The following is a 13732-nucleotide window of genomic DNA, read 5'->3' as shown; positions in this document are numbered from 1 at the left end:
AGCCTCGTGCGAGCGTGCGCGAGCACGCGCGAGCATCGCAAGCTTATACGAGCGTGCACGAGCGCGCGCGAGCCTGCCCGAGCTCGTGCAAGCACGCGCGAGCGTGCAAGAGCGTGCGGAAGCGCGCACCAGCGTGCGCAAGCGTGCCGCCCGCGCCCTGCCCTGCGGTTTCGACGCGCTGAGGAGCAGGAAGCGGCCTCGAAGGCGGCAGCCGCCTTCCTGCTGCCGCCAGCGGGACGCCCCGGGCCCTCGAGGCTGCGTCAGGGCCCCGGGGCTGCCACACTTCCTCCCCGGGGGCCGCTTCCGCTCGCCGCCCGCCTCCCCCGGCCCTCACCGCCACCGCGCCGGGGCTCTGGGGCACCCGCGCCCCGCTCGGGCCATGGGCAGGATCTGACCCCGCCAACCGGGGGGGGTCCGCGCCGCCTCCATGTCGCTGGCGCTGAAGGCCCGGCAGAAGGTGAGGCGCAAGGGCGGTGCCAAGGAGCGGGTTTTCGGCTGCGACCTCCTGGAGCATCTCCAGCAGTCGGGGCAGGACGGTAAGCGCCCGCCGGTGAGCGCCGCCGCCGCCGCCCGCCCGCCCGCGGGGTCCCACCGAGCCCCCCTCCTTGGGGGTCGCCCCCGTGGATGCCGGAAGCCGGGAGGGTGCCGCGGGGAGGGGACGGGGGGTGACTCACGCCACGCGGTTGCATCACCGGCAGTTGAGCAAGCGTCGCAGCCGGGGTGCCTCCCGGCAAGGCCCCTCCGAGATTTGGGGGGGGGGGGGGGGGTCCCGGTGCCTGGGCACAGCTCCAATCTCGGTGCCCCGCTGTGGCCCCGAGGGGACGTGGATGGGTGGCCCCGGTGCCCCCAGGACCTGGACGTGGCCGGTGCAGGGACCGGCCACCCCGTGGGGACGCTGCCGCTGGGTACCCGGGGGGGGGGGGGTGGCCCCGGTCCCCCCTGTCACCCCCGGCTCTTGGCAGGGAGCCGGTCTGGGGCCGGGGGGAGGTGGGTGACGGCGGCCTCGGGGTGCCCGTCCCGCAGTGCCCCAGGTGCTGAGGAGCTGCACCGAGTTCGTGGAGCAGCACGGGGTGGTGGATGGCATCTACCGCCTCTCGGGCGTCTCCTCCAACATCCAGCGGCTGCGGTGAGCAGGGCCGGGCGGGAGGGGTGGAGACGGGGTGGGGATGATGGAGGTGGGGTGGAGATGGAGGTGATGGGATGGAGATGGAGGCAGGAGGAGATGGAGATGGAGGCAGGAGCAGGTGGAGATGGAGGTGATGGGATGGAGGCAGGAGGAGATGGAGATGATGGAGATAAAGGCAGGAGGAGATGGAGATGATGGAGACAAAGGCAGGAGGAGATGGAGATGATGGAGACAAAGGCAGGAGGAGATGGAGATGGAGGCAGGAGCAGGTGGGATGGAGATCGGAGGCAGAGGGAGCTGGGATGGAGCTGGAGACCAGACGGGATCGAACAGGAGGAAAACAGGAGGCAGAGAGGTGGAAGATGGGGATGGGCTGGCGATGGGAGCAGACGGGACGGAGGTGGAGACTGGAGGAAGACGGGGCTGGAACGGGGAGGGAGGCAGATGGGGAGGGGTCGGAGATGGGACCAGGCGGGATGGAGACGGGGAAGGGGACAGGAGGGAGATGGGACCAGAGGGGACAGAAATGGGGATGGGGCGAGGCGGGAACAGATGGGACGGAGACGGGGATGGGCTGGACGTGAGACCGGGCGGGATGGAGGTGGGATGGAGGTGGGACAGAGACGGGGTGGGATGAGACGGGGCCGGGGGGAGAGCGGTGGGAGAGGACGGGGATGGGACCAGGCGGAGGGGGACGGGGACGGGAGGGGACGACCCCGGTGCTGAGTCGGCCGGATCCGGCCCCGCCGCCCCTCGCAGGCCCCGTGGCCCCTTCCTTCCCCGTCCCCCCCACGCAGCGCTCGGCTCCGTCCGCTCGCCGCTGCCTCGGCCCTTCTCTCGCTTGCGCCTTTTCTTCCTGTTTTCCTTCTGTTTCTTTTCTTTTCTTTCTATTCTTCCTTTCTCTCTCTCATTCCTTCCATATTTGGTTTGGGTTTTTTCACTCTTTTGCTCTTTCGGGTCTTTCCTCGAGCGGTTTTTTCCTCCCCTTTTCCAGCGTCTCCAAGAACCCCAGCATTGCCAGCGTCCCCTGTGTCTGCAATGTCCCCGACACCCCCAGTGTCCCCAACGCCCGCATATCCCCAGCGCTTCCCAACACGCCCAGTGTCCCCAGCATCCCCCTGCCCCCCACATCCCCCGTGTCCCCAGAGCCTCTGTGTCCCTGTATCACTGCCACCCGCAGCATCCTCCTGTCCCCACCATCCTCCTGTCCCCAGCATCGCCTTGTCCCTGCCATTCCTGTCCCTGCCATTCCCGTCCCCAGCATCCCCCTGTCCCTGCTGTCCCCCTGTCCCTGCCATCCCCATGTCCCCGCCATCCTCCTGTCGCCAGCATCGCCTTGTCCCTGCCATTCCTGTCCCTGCCATTCCCGTCCCCAGCATCCCCCTGTCCCTGCCGTCCCCCTGTCCCTGCCATCCCCATGTCCCCGCCATCCTCCTGTCCCCAGCATTGCCTGGTCCCTGCCATTCCCGTCCCCAGCATCCCCATGTCCCCGCCATCCCCCCGTCCCCGCCATCCCCCCGTCCCCAGCACCCCGGCCATGCACACAAGGACCCGGCTGACAAACCCGCCCCATTCGCAGCCCACGGGGGCTGCATCCAGGCCCCGGGGACCGCGGTGGCCCTTGTGCCTCCCCGAGCCCCGCTGGCAGGGACCAGCCCCGACACCCTCCCCACCCCCACAAGCACGGGGACACCCCGGGGACGTCCCAACCCACCCCGGTGAAAACCCTCCACGGCACGGCAGCGGAGCGGGGCCGGGGAGGAGGACCGCGCCGTCCCCGTCCCCGTCCCCGTCCCCCCACGCCGAGCCGGCCGCCTCGCTCGCAGGCAGGAGTTCGACAGCGACCGCTGCCCCGACCTGCAGAAGGACGTCTACCTGCAGGACATCCACTGCGTCAGCTCCCTCTGCAAGGCGTACTTCCGCGAGCTCCCCAATCCCCTCCTCACCTACCAGCTCTACGACAAATTTGCCGTGAGTGTGTGTGTGTGTGTGTGTGTGTGTGTCCCGGTGCTGTCACCTGTCCCCAGCCCCGGGAGGTGGCACTCGTCACCCCGTCCCGGTCCCCCGGCAGGATGCGGTGGCCATCCAGATGGAAGAGGCTCGTCTGGTGAAGATCAAGGAGGTGCTGAAGGAGCTGCCGGTGCCCCACTATAGGTAGGGGGGTGCGGGGGGACCCCACGCCCGGCGTCCCCCGCGGCGTCGCTGTCCCTAACGTGCCCGGCGCCCGCAGGACCCTGGAGTTCCTGATGAGGCACCTCCTGCGCATGGCGTCCTACAGCAGCCAGACCAACATGCACGCCAGGAACCTGGCCATCGTCTGGGCACCCAACCTGCTGCGGTGAGCGCCGGGGACGGGGCGAGGGGACGCGGGCTGACGAGCGTCCCCCGTCCCCGGGGGAGCCTAAGAGCCCCCCCTCCCCCCCCCCCGCCCCCGGCAGGTCGAGGGACATCGAGGCGACGGGGTTCAACGGCACGGCGGCGTTCATGGAGGTGCGCGTCCAGTCCATCGTGGTGGAGTTCATCCTCACCCACGTCGAGCAGCTCTTCGGGGACGCTCCGCTCCGCAGTACGTCCTGGCCGGGGAGGGAGGGGGGGGGACACACGCAGGCGGTGAGGGGGTCCCCAGCGGGACCCTGACGTCCCACCTTGGTGGCCCGCAGGCAGCGAGTCCCCCCGGCGGTCCCTGCTGCTGGGCGGGGGGACGCCGGGGGACGGGCAGCCCCCGCCGTACCACGTGCCGGCCGTGCTCAGCCAGGGCGACGGCCCCCCCCCCCATCCGTCCCTACCACACCATCATTGAGCTCAACGACCACAGGTAGGACCTGCCGCCACCCCGTCCCCTCCCGGGGGGGTCCCTGGGGACCCCGCGGCCCGGGCAGCGCCGCCAGCACGCGCGTGCCACGCACGCGCGATCCCACGCACGCGTGTTCTTTCACGCACGAGCGCGGGCACGTGCTCTCCTGCACGTGTGCGAGCTCTTGCACGTGGCCCGAGGCTCCGCGTGCGCTCGTGCACACGCGCAGGCGTGCCCGGGCGTGCCCGCCCCCCTGACGGCCGGGGTCCCGCAGGAGGAAGGGCTCCCTCAAGGCCAAGAAGTGGAGGTCCATCTTCAACCTGGGCCGCTCCAGCCACGAGGCCAAGCGCAAGCTGGTGAAGGCGGAGGAGAAAGGTGGGGAGCCCCGGTCCCTCCATCGGGGTCCAGCGGGACGGACCCCATCGCTCGGGGATCGACGCGTCCCCAGCCCCAGCCCCGCTGGTGCCCCGCGCGTCCCCATTCCCCTTCTCCTTCTCCCCCAGACAAGTGCGGTAAAATAAGCTTGCGGCCAGCCAAGAGCATGGACTCGCTCAGCTCCGTCCCCTTCGCCAGCGACGGTAAGAGGGACGCGCCGTGCCGCGCCGCGCCGCGGGAACCGTCCCCGTCCCTGAGGCGGGGTCGTCGGGACAGGGTGGGGACGGAGAAGGCGGCACGGGGATGGAGAGGGCACGGCGGGGATGCGCAAGCCGCCCGGCATCACCCCGGTCCTCCAGCTCGGCAGCTCCCGTGGTGCCGGGGTCCCCAGCAGCGGGGAGGTCGGGGACAGGGGCCACCCCCGGGCCCTGACTCTCCCCCCGCTGCGCGCAGACGACCCCCAGCTGAGCAAGAAGCGGTCGGCGAAGCAGCCGCCGCAGCGCCGGGAGAGCTTCGACACCTGCCCCTCGCCGCCGGCACCGGAGAGCTGCCCCGAGCTGGACGAGAGCCTGGAGGAGAAGCTGAAGGGGAAGGAGGAGCTGCGGGGCCCCGAGTCGGAGGGCGAGAGCAGCACCAAGTCGGAGCCCACCACCCCCAAAGCCGGCCGGGCCTCGCTGGTGGCCCCCGGCCGCTCGCCCAAGGCCGCCCGCAGCCGTGCCGAGAAGTGCGCGGGGGTCCACATCTCCGGCCCCTTCTCCGTCACCGTCCCCTTCCACATCACCTCCAACCTCTCCCGCCTGACGCGGGGGCTGCCGTGCCCGGCGCTGGCCCAGGCGGCTGCGGGCAGAGAGCCGCCCGCCAGCCCCCCGCCGCCCGCCCGCCGCTCCGCCGGGGACCCCGAGGTGCCCGAGCCCCGCTCCGGTGAGAGGCGGCCGCGGGGACCAGCCGGCGCGGGAGCCGCGGCGTGCCGGGGGGGACGCGGGACTGAACCCCCCCCATCTCCCTCCGCAGGCGAGGGGAAGGCGGAGGCGGAGGAGACCCGGCTCTCCCTGGAGCTGCGGGACTCCTTCGCCTTCCTGGACAGCCAGGAGACGTGGCTGGAGGGCGGCGGGGACGCGGAGCTGGTGGCACGGTCCCTGCTGCCAGCGGCCGGCCCTGGGGACGGCGAGGGGTTCCTGGCCGCGGAGGAGGGGATGGAGAGCGGGTTCATGAACGTGAGCGGACACGGCCGTCCCGCGCTTGGGGTGCGGGGCTGGAGGGGACAGGGACAGAGGGGCTGGAGGGGACAGGGATGGGGATGGAGGGGACAGGGTGGGATGGAGGGGACAGGATGGGATGGAGGGGACGGGGACGGAGGGGACAGGGTGGGATGGAGGGGACATGGATGGGATGGGATGGAGGGGACAGGATGGGATGGAGGGGACAGCGATGGGATGGAGGGGACAGGGACAGAGGGGCTGGAGGGGACAGGGATGGGGATGGAGGGGACAGGATGGGATGGAGGGGACAGGATGGGATGGAGGGGACAGGGTGGGATGGAGGGGACAGGGACGGAGGGGACAGCGATGGGATGGAGGGGACAGGGTGGGATGGAGGGGACAGGGACAGAGGGGATGGGATGGGATGGAATGGAGGGGACAGGATGGGATGGAGGGGACAGGGACGGAGGGGACAGGGTGGGATGGAGGGGACATGGATGGGATGGAGGGGACAGCGATGGGATGGAGGGGACAGGGACAGAGGGGACAGGGATGGGATGGAGGGGACAAGGTGGGATGGCGGGGACAGGGATGGGATGGGATGGAGGGGACAGGGATGGGGATGGAGGGGACAGGGTGGGATGGAGGGAACAAGGTGGGATGGAGGGGACAAGGTGGGATGGAGGGGACAGGGACAGAGGGGACAGCGATGGGATGGAGGGGACAGGGTGGGATGGGATGGAGGGGACAGGATGGGATGGAGGGGACAGGGATGGGGTGGAGGGGACAGGGATGGGATGGAATGGAGGGGACAGGATGGGACAGAGGGGACAGCGATGGGATGGAGGGGACAGGGTGGGATGGAGGGGACATGGATGGGATGGAGGGGACAGGATGGGACAGAGGGGACAGGGATGGGATGGAGGGGACAGGGTGGCATCGCCCCCCCAGCCCCGGTGCTGGGCCCGGGGCCCTGCAGCGCTCGGTGCTGGGGGTGCTGGGGGTCCCCGGCGTGGCCGTCACCCTCCCGCCATCCCCGTCCCCAGCCGGGGGAGCCCCCCGCGGAGCAGCCCGCCAGCTACCTCTCCATCGAGGAGTGCATGGACGAGGAGATGTTCTTCATGGCTCCCAGCGGCTCCGATGCCGAGGACCGCGCCGGGGACACCGACTCGGACGACATGTTCCTCAGCGCCCACGACGACCTCAGCCCGCTGGTGGCATCGCTGGAGCCCCCCGACCAGCCGCCGGCTGAGGGTACGGCCCCGGGGACCCCGGCACCGGCCCAACCCGGCACCGCCACGCCGCAGGACAGGTCTCCGACGCCGGGGCTGGCAGGGCCGTGCCCCATGGAGGAGGATGCTCCGGGTGACGGGGGGCACCCCGGGGACCCCACTGGGGTGCCGGCAGAGGGGGGGGCACCGGGCGCCGGCCAGGCCCCAGGGGAGGGGGGTGGAGGGGAAGGGTCCGGCCCCGGCAGAACTGACGCCGGTGCCGAAGCCGGCCTGGGGGACGAGAGCGGAGGAGCCGGGGGCCCCGCGGGAGCGGGGACGGTTCTCAGCCCCGATGCGTCGGACGGGGAAGTCGAAGAGGACGGAGCTGGCTCTGGTCCCCCCAGCCCGGGGGAGCCCGGGGAGGGCGAACCCCAGCCTTCACCGGGGTCCCCTCCCGCCGCCTCACCGGGGGAGGCCACCCGGGAGCCAGCGGAGCCCCCGGTCCCCGAGGCGGTCCCCGAGCTGGTCCCCGAGGCGGTCCCGCCCTCTGCGGCCAGCGCGGAGGGGACCGGTGCCGGCCCCGGGAGCAGCCCCGCGTCTCCCTCGCTCTCCGCCTCGGCCCCGGAGCTGCGCAGCTCTCCCCCCGAAGCCCCGGAGCCGAGCCGGGCCGAGCCCCCCGGGGAGCGGGGGCACCCCGAGCCCGTGGCCGTGCTGCGCCGCGACGGCAGCGCCCCGGCGCGCCTGGCCGCCCGCACCGTCCGGGTGCAGCAGGCCCGGTCGGTCCCCGTCGTGCCCCCCAAGCCCCAGTTCGCCAAGATCCCCCCGGCCCCGCAGCCCTGGCTGCCGCCGGCCAACGGCGCGTCCCCGGCCGTGGAGGGGGATGCCGCCGCGCCGCCCCGGCGGCTGCCCAGCCCCACGGCGCCCGAGGGGCCTCTCCAGCAACCCGGCGGGGGTGGCGGCGGGGGCGAGGAGGGCGGGCTGGCGGGAGGGCGGCAGCGTGTCCTTCGACGAGGCGGTGGCCGCGGCCGCCGCGCAGCAGCCGGCCCAGGCGCCGGTGAGGAGGATCCAGACCTACGGCGGGGAGGAGCTGGCGCCCGCCGCCCCCAAGGCCCTGCCCTTCCAGAAGGCCCCGCTGAGGCCGCGGCTGCTGCGGCCCCTCAGCTGCGCGGTGACCCCCGAGGGCGAGGCGGCGGGGAGGAGCCGGCTGAGCCTGGCCCAGGCCGAGGGGGCGGCGCTGCCCCCGCCGCGGCGGCCGGTGGGCACCGAGGGGGCGGCGGGCGAGCGCTGAGCCCCGGGGACGCGGGGCCGGGGCCGGCGGACGCTTCTGCTCCTGCGAGGGCGACCGGGGGTCAATAAAGGCGCTGGGCTTTGTCTACCGCTGTGGCCTCCGTTGGTGCAACATGGCGGCGCCCGGGGTGGCCTCAGGGCGCGGGCAGGGCGGGGGCTCCCCGCGCAGTGCCCCGCGCCGGGCGGCCGGCGGGAGCAGGGCGGGGGGTCCCTCGGCCCGCGGCGGCGGCGCCGGCGGGCCGGGCCGGTTGTCGCGAGTGGGGTGTGAGGCACGGGGGGCGATGCCCGCCTCCAAGATGGCGCCGCCCTCACCCAAGATGGCGCCGGGCGGAAGCGGCGCGCTTCGCCGTCTAAGATGGCGCCCGCCGCGGCCGGCACGCACTGAGATGGCGCCGGCGGGGAGGGGCGGGGAGGCCGTGCCCGGCGCCAAGATGGCGGCAGCGGCGGCGCGCTGCGCTACGCGGCGCCCCTGCCCAAGATGGCGGCGGGGGCGGATGCGGGGCCGGCTTCCGCCCGGACCCGTCATGGCGGCGCGGCGGCGCCGTGCGCATGTGCGGGGCTCCATGGCGAGACAAGGGGCCGAGCGCGCGCAGGGCGGCCCGTCGCGGCGAGGTAACGGCGGGGGCGGGCGGGGGCCGGGGCCGGGCCGGGCCGGGGGTCGCGGCGGGGCCGGGCCGGGCCGCCACCCCCCCCTTCCCCGGCCCGCGGGCCGCGGGTCTGGGCCCGGCCGCGGCCGCCGGTGGGTGCGGGCCCGGCCGCGGCCCCCGGGCCCATCCGCCGCTGCCCCCGGCGGGGTGCGGGCCCGCCCTCCCCTTCCCCAGCCCCCGGGATCCGTCGCCCCCCGCCGCCCTCCCCCGAGGCGCGGCCCCCCGGGCCTGTCACCTCCCTCCGGGCTGCGGCTGGGCCCCCCCGCCCCCCCCCCCCGGCCTGTCACCCCCTCTGCCGCCGCCCCGGCCCTGTCACCCCCTCGTGGGGGGTCGCCCCGCTCCCCCCCCCACCCCCCCCCCGCCCCACCGGACACCCCCATCTCCCTGCCCGTCGGGGGAGGCCGAGGCCGGGGGGGCCGGACCCGCTCGAGTGGGGGACGCGGGGCCGTGGCGGGGGGGGGGGGGGGGGGTAACGTGGGGCTGAACGGCCGGTTGCGGGGCGGGGGGGGCCCGCGGGGCCGGCGAGCAGGGCCCGGGGTCGGTGCCGCCCCTCGGGCCCTGCCCCCGGCTCCCGCACCGGGTGACAAAGAAGCGGGGGGAGCGGGGTCACGGCGGCGGGGCCGGCACGGCCGCCGCGGGGTCACCGGGGGTCTCCGGCACGGGCCGGGCCCCAAACCTTCACCCGCCGGGCCGAGCCCCGGGGGAGCTGGCGGCTCTGGGGACGGCCGCGTCGCCCGGGACGCGAAAGCGAAACGGGGGACGCCCGAAAACGGCGCCTGAGGCCGCGGCCGCGGTGGCCGGTGCGGGGCCGGGCTGCCGGCACAGCCGGGACCGGGCTTTGCTGTCCCCACGGCGGTGTCGGCCCCGGCACTGTCCCCGGGCGCCAGTGACAGCGGGGACCTGCCACCGCCGGGGAGATGCCCCTCCCGGGGCTGGCGTCGGTCCCGCTCCGGCGCAGAGCGGCAGGTCCCAGGGAGGAGGAGGAGGAGGAGGAGGAAGGCTGGGGCCCGTCCCTGAGCCGCCGCCTCTGCTCCCCGCAGGGCTGTGAAAGCCGGGAGGCTCAACCGCGACTGCCCCGCTGATGCCTGACGGAGCGGAGCGATGAAGGGGTGAGTGCCCGCACCCCCCGCCGGTGCCAGGCCGGGGGACGATGGCTGCGCCGGCCGCTCCGAGGCCCTCTCTGGCAAACCAGTTTTCCGCGGACGGCAAACGAGGGCCGGTGACGAGGCCGGTCGGGCCGACACCGGGCTGGGGCTGTCGAGGGGACCGGGTGACGTCCGGGTGGTCCCGGCTCCGGGATGGGGGGGGGTCCCCAGCCCCTCCCGCGCCTCACCCGCCTCCCCCCGCCCTCGCAGGCAGCAGAAAGCAGCCGAGACGGAAGAGGGAACGGTGCAAATCCAAGAAGGTGAGCAGGGACCCGACTGCGGGCCCTGGGGGGGGCCTCGGGGCTCAGGAAGCCCCGAGCCCCAGCCGTGCCCGGTTTAGCCCCGGCGCCAGGCACCGCGTGGCTGGAGGCACGTGCCGGGCCGACGCCAGACCCCGTCCCGGCTCTGAGCTCCGCTCCGCGGCACGGGAGCCCCGGCCCCTTCCCCGTCATGGGCTTTCTCCCCACCCCTTCTTGCCTCAAGGTGCAGTGGCCACAGGTGAGGATCCCACCAGCGTCGCCATTGCCAGCATCCAGTCCGCGGCCACCTTCCCCGACCCCAACATCAAGTATGTCTTTCGCACAGAGAACGGCGGGACGCAGGTACGCAGACCCTCGGGCTGGGTCCCCTCTGGGCAGGACGCCGAGGGGCCGGAGCGGGGTTCGGCCCTTCCGGAGCGCCCGCCGGCGCGGTCGCAGCCGGAGGGGGAGCGGGAAGGGGTCGGCCGTGGCCTGATGCTGCGCTGGGCAGGTCCGGACGCCGGGGTTGGCCGCGGGCGGGCCGAGCCGCCGCCTCGCCGCCCGTCCCTGCAGCCGTGGCTCTCTCAGCAGGTGATGTACAGGGTGATCCAAGTGGCCGACGGACAGCTGGACGGACAGACGGAGGGCACCAGCGCCATCAGCGGCTACCCCGCCGCCCAGTCCATGACACAGGTGGGTGCCGGCGCCGGCTGCCGGTGCCACGCGGGAGCGGGGCCGTCCTCGGCGCCCCGTGACGCCCGCTGACGTCCCTCCCCTCCAGGCCGTCATCCAGGGCGCCTTCACCAGCGAGGATGCGGTGGAGACGGAGGCCACGGCCACCGAGACTCACTACACCTATTTCCCCACCACGGCCGTGGCTGACACCAGCACCTCCGCCGGCGCGGGGACCACGGCCACCGCTGTCGTCACCACGCAGAACTCGGAGGCCCTCCTGGGGCAGCCCACCCCCACGGGTACGGCTGCCGCAGGAGGGGTGTCGCGCGTCCCTGGCCCTCGGGACCCCCCCGGGCGGTCGCGGTCCCCTCCGCCGGGCGTTTTGGGGCGCTCCCCGCCTGATCCCCTCTCTCGTTTTGGGGCGTTCAGGGCAGTTCTTCGTGATGATGTCGCCCCAGGAGGTGCTGCAGGGCGGAGCGCAGAGATCCATCACCCCCCGCGCCCACCCCTACTCCCCGTGAGTACCAGACCCCTCCCCGGGCACCGGGGCGCCTTGGCCGCGCCAACGCGGAGACCGGCACGAGCGAAGGGGGGGACGCTCCGGTGGTCCGGCGCTTTCGGGAGCGGCCCGGGTCTCCGCCGTCCGCGCTGGGGGCCGGAGCGAGGCGTCCCCCGTGCCGGCGCGGGGCGGCTGGGACTCGGCCGGATCCCCACCGGCGTCGCCAGGACCGACGCCGCCGCTCTCCCCCCAGGAAGTCGGAGGCGCCGCGGGCCACCCGGGACGAGAAGCGCCGGGCGCAGCACAACGAAGGTACCGGCAGCGGGGCCGGGGGGGGGTCATCCTGCCCTTGGCGAGGGGCGGCGGGCACCGGTGAGGGACGGCGGGGACCGTGGCGTGCAGCAGCGTGGGGAGCGGAGCCGCCCCTGGGTTAACGCTGTCTATTCCCACCTCCTAGATGGAAAAGCTCTAAGGACATATCACAAAGCTCTTGTCAGTTAAGGGTAAAACCTCTTTTGGGAGAGCTGTAATTAGCAGCAGCAGGGGAAGCCAGAGCTCGGAGGATTAAGCTCAAAGCTTGGGAAGCCCGAGCGCGCCCAGGTAAGGCACCCAGGCGGCCCCCGGCTCTGCCCGGCCCCCGGCCAGCAGGAGACGGCGGCGGGGGCGAGTGCCCGGCGCAGGCGGCCCGGCTGGGTGGAAGCGCCAGCCAGGATCCTCCTTTCTTTGGCTTCAAAAACAACTTCCCAAAACGCCAGAACCCGGGCGTCGGGCTGGTTTGACCCAAAAATCAACTCTCCTGTCCTCGCCGCCCCGGGAGCGGGCAGGGCGCCCACCCTGCCCGCGCCCCGAGGGGCCTGGCTTTGCCGCGGGCAGAGCTTGGGCCGTTTTGGTGCTTCACCTCCGCTTTCCCAGCCGCCCGAGGGGCTGGGGGGGCCGGGCAGGATCCGTCCCTGCCCGCCGCTCCTGCCCCCTCGCCCGGGGATGCCGGGCTCAGCGCAGTTAGGGTTAGCGACCCCCAGCCCCAGCCAGGAGGGTGCCGGTTGGGGGGGGGACGACACGATACCCTGCTGAGGGTTGTGGGGGGGTTCGGGGACCCGGCGCGAGGCTCGGTGCCCGCCGGGGGCTCGGGACGGTGCCGACGCCCCCCTCTCCCCCCTCGCAGTGGAGCGCCGGCGCAGGGACAAGATCAACAACTGGATCGTGCAGCTCTCCAAGATCATCCCCGACTGCTCCATGGAGAACACCAAGTCGGGGCAGGTAGGAGACCCCCCCCGCCGTCTCCCCGGGGGGCTGCGGGGTGAGGGAAAGGCTCGGCGGGGTGCCGGTGCCCCCCCCTCACCCCCCATCCCCTCGCCCAGAGCAAGGGTGGGATCCTCTCCAAAGCCTGCGACTACATCCAGGAGCTGCGGCAGAGCAACCACCGCCTCTCCGAGGAGCTGCAGGGCCTCGACCAGCTCCAGATGGACAACGAGGTCTTGCGGCAGCAGGTGAGGGGGCCAGGGGGTCCCTCCGGCCTGCGGAGAGGGGCGGGGGGGTCCGTCCTCGCCCTCACCCCCACCCCGCGCGTCCCCCCCACCCCGTTGCCAGGTGGAGGATCTGAAGAACAAGAACCTGATCCTGCGGGCGCAGCTCCGCCAGCACGGCGTGGAGATCGTCATCAAGAACGACAGCCACTGACGGGGACGGCGGGGACGGGGACTGGCGGGGGGACGGGGGTCGCTCCCCCCCACCCCCCCCCCGTGCCTAACACCCCCCCCCCCCCCCTCCCGGCAGCGAGCACCTCCCCGGCGTGACATGAGGACCCTCCCGTTTGGTTTGTGTCCCCTCCCCCCCCTCCCCCCGACCCTTTGCCCTGCCCCACGTCCCCAGGGCGCCCCGCGTCACCGCGCCCCCCCCCCACGTCCCCCCCCGTCCCCCCGCGCTTCGTGCACACGCTCTCGGCCAGGCGGGCGCCGGCCCCGCTGCCCCCCCAGCACTGCCTCGGTCTCCCGGCCCCCCGCCTGTGCCCGCCACGCTGTCCCCGCCCCGGGGGACCGTCCCCTCCCGGGGGGCCGCGGCGCCTCTCGCCCCTCCCTGCCGGCCCCGGGCAGCCCCTGGGGGTGCTGGGGTCCTGGGGGGCCGTGGCCCCCCCCTCCCTGCCCGCTGCGGCTGGACCGGCCCGGCATGGCCAGACTTTTTTTTAAAACTCTCTGAATTTAAAAAGCGAAAATAAATAAAAATAGTGATTTGTTTTTCCAGGTCCTACAGTTTATTCCCCTCCCCCCCCCACCTTGTAGCACCCCAGGGACCCCCAGGCGCTTGGGTGGGGGCTCCCAGCGACCCCACCTCTCCCCTGACCCCCACACCCACCTCGCAGCACCCACGGGACCCTCGGGCATGGTGGGGGGGGCACCCAGGGACCCCCCAGCCCCTCCTCCCCCCTCCCATCTTGCAGCACCCGCCAGCACCCCGCCACCCCTCTCCTGTCCCCCACCTTCAGCACCCTGGGGACCCGCGGGCACCGGGGTGGGGGCTCCCAGGGACCCCCGTTCCCTC

The 13732-nt window shown here is 73.7% G+C and overlaps 2 protein-coding genes across 5 annotated transcripts; both read left to right on the top strand.

Moving 5' to 3' along the window:
* The first annotated feature begins 440 nt into the window (after positions 1-440).
* On the top strand, positions 441-8041 carry ARHGAP30 (Rho GTPase activating protein 30). Its single transcript, XM_075525158.1, is given in 14 exon segments — positions 441-536; positions 1024-1126; positions 2953-3097; positions 3198-3280; positions 3357-3464; positions 3565-3696; positions 3791-3890; positions 3892-3941; positions 4195-4295; positions 4424-4498; positions 4749-5216; positions 5307-5509; positions 6541-7544; positions 7645-8041. Coding segments are annotated over 11 exon segments (2655 nt in total). The 5' UTR covers positions 441-536; positions 1024-1126; positions 2953-3097; positions 3198-3215; the 3' UTR covers positions 7994-8041.
* Positions 8042-8449: 408 nt separating this feature from the next.
* Positions 8450-13428, top strand: USF1 (upstream transcription factor 1). 4 transcript variants are annotated; one of them, XM_075524920.1, is made up of 11 exons: positions 8450-8604; positions 9680-9748; positions 9995-10044; positions 10274-10386; positions 10612-10716; positions 10805-10997; positions 11128-11215; positions 11451-11509; positions 12360-12454; positions 12556-12684; positions 12785-13428. In XM_075524920.1, the coding sequence occupies exons 2-11, from the start codon at positions 9741-9743 to the stop codon at positions 12872-12874; spliced, it is 930 nt and encodes a 309-aa protein (XP_075381035.1). In that variant the 5' UTR covers positions 8450-8604; positions 9680-9740; the 3' UTR covers positions 12875-13428. The 4 variants fall into 4 exon arrangements, with proteins under 4 accessions (XP_075381035.1, XP_075381036.1, XP_075381034.1 ...); XM_075524921.1 differs by having other exon boundaries at positions 8451-8604; positions 10615-10716; XM_075524919.1 differs by having other exon boundaries at positions 8451-8604; positions 10268-10386; positions 10615-10716.
* Positions 13429-13732: the final 304 nt, after the last annotated feature.

The sequence above is a fragment of the Mycteria americana genome, chromosome 25, assembly GCF_035582795.1.
Source record: "Mycteria americana isolate JAX WOST 10 ecotype Jacksonville Zoo and Gardens chromosome 25, USCA_MyAme_1.0, whole genome shotgun sequence".
Lineage (NCBI taxonomy): Eukaryota > Metazoa > Chordata > Aves > Ciconiiformes > Ciconiidae > Mycteria > Mycteria americana.
The sequence above is the reverse complement of the archived record's forward strand: the minus strand, read 5'-3'. Positions and strand labels throughout refer to the sequence as shown.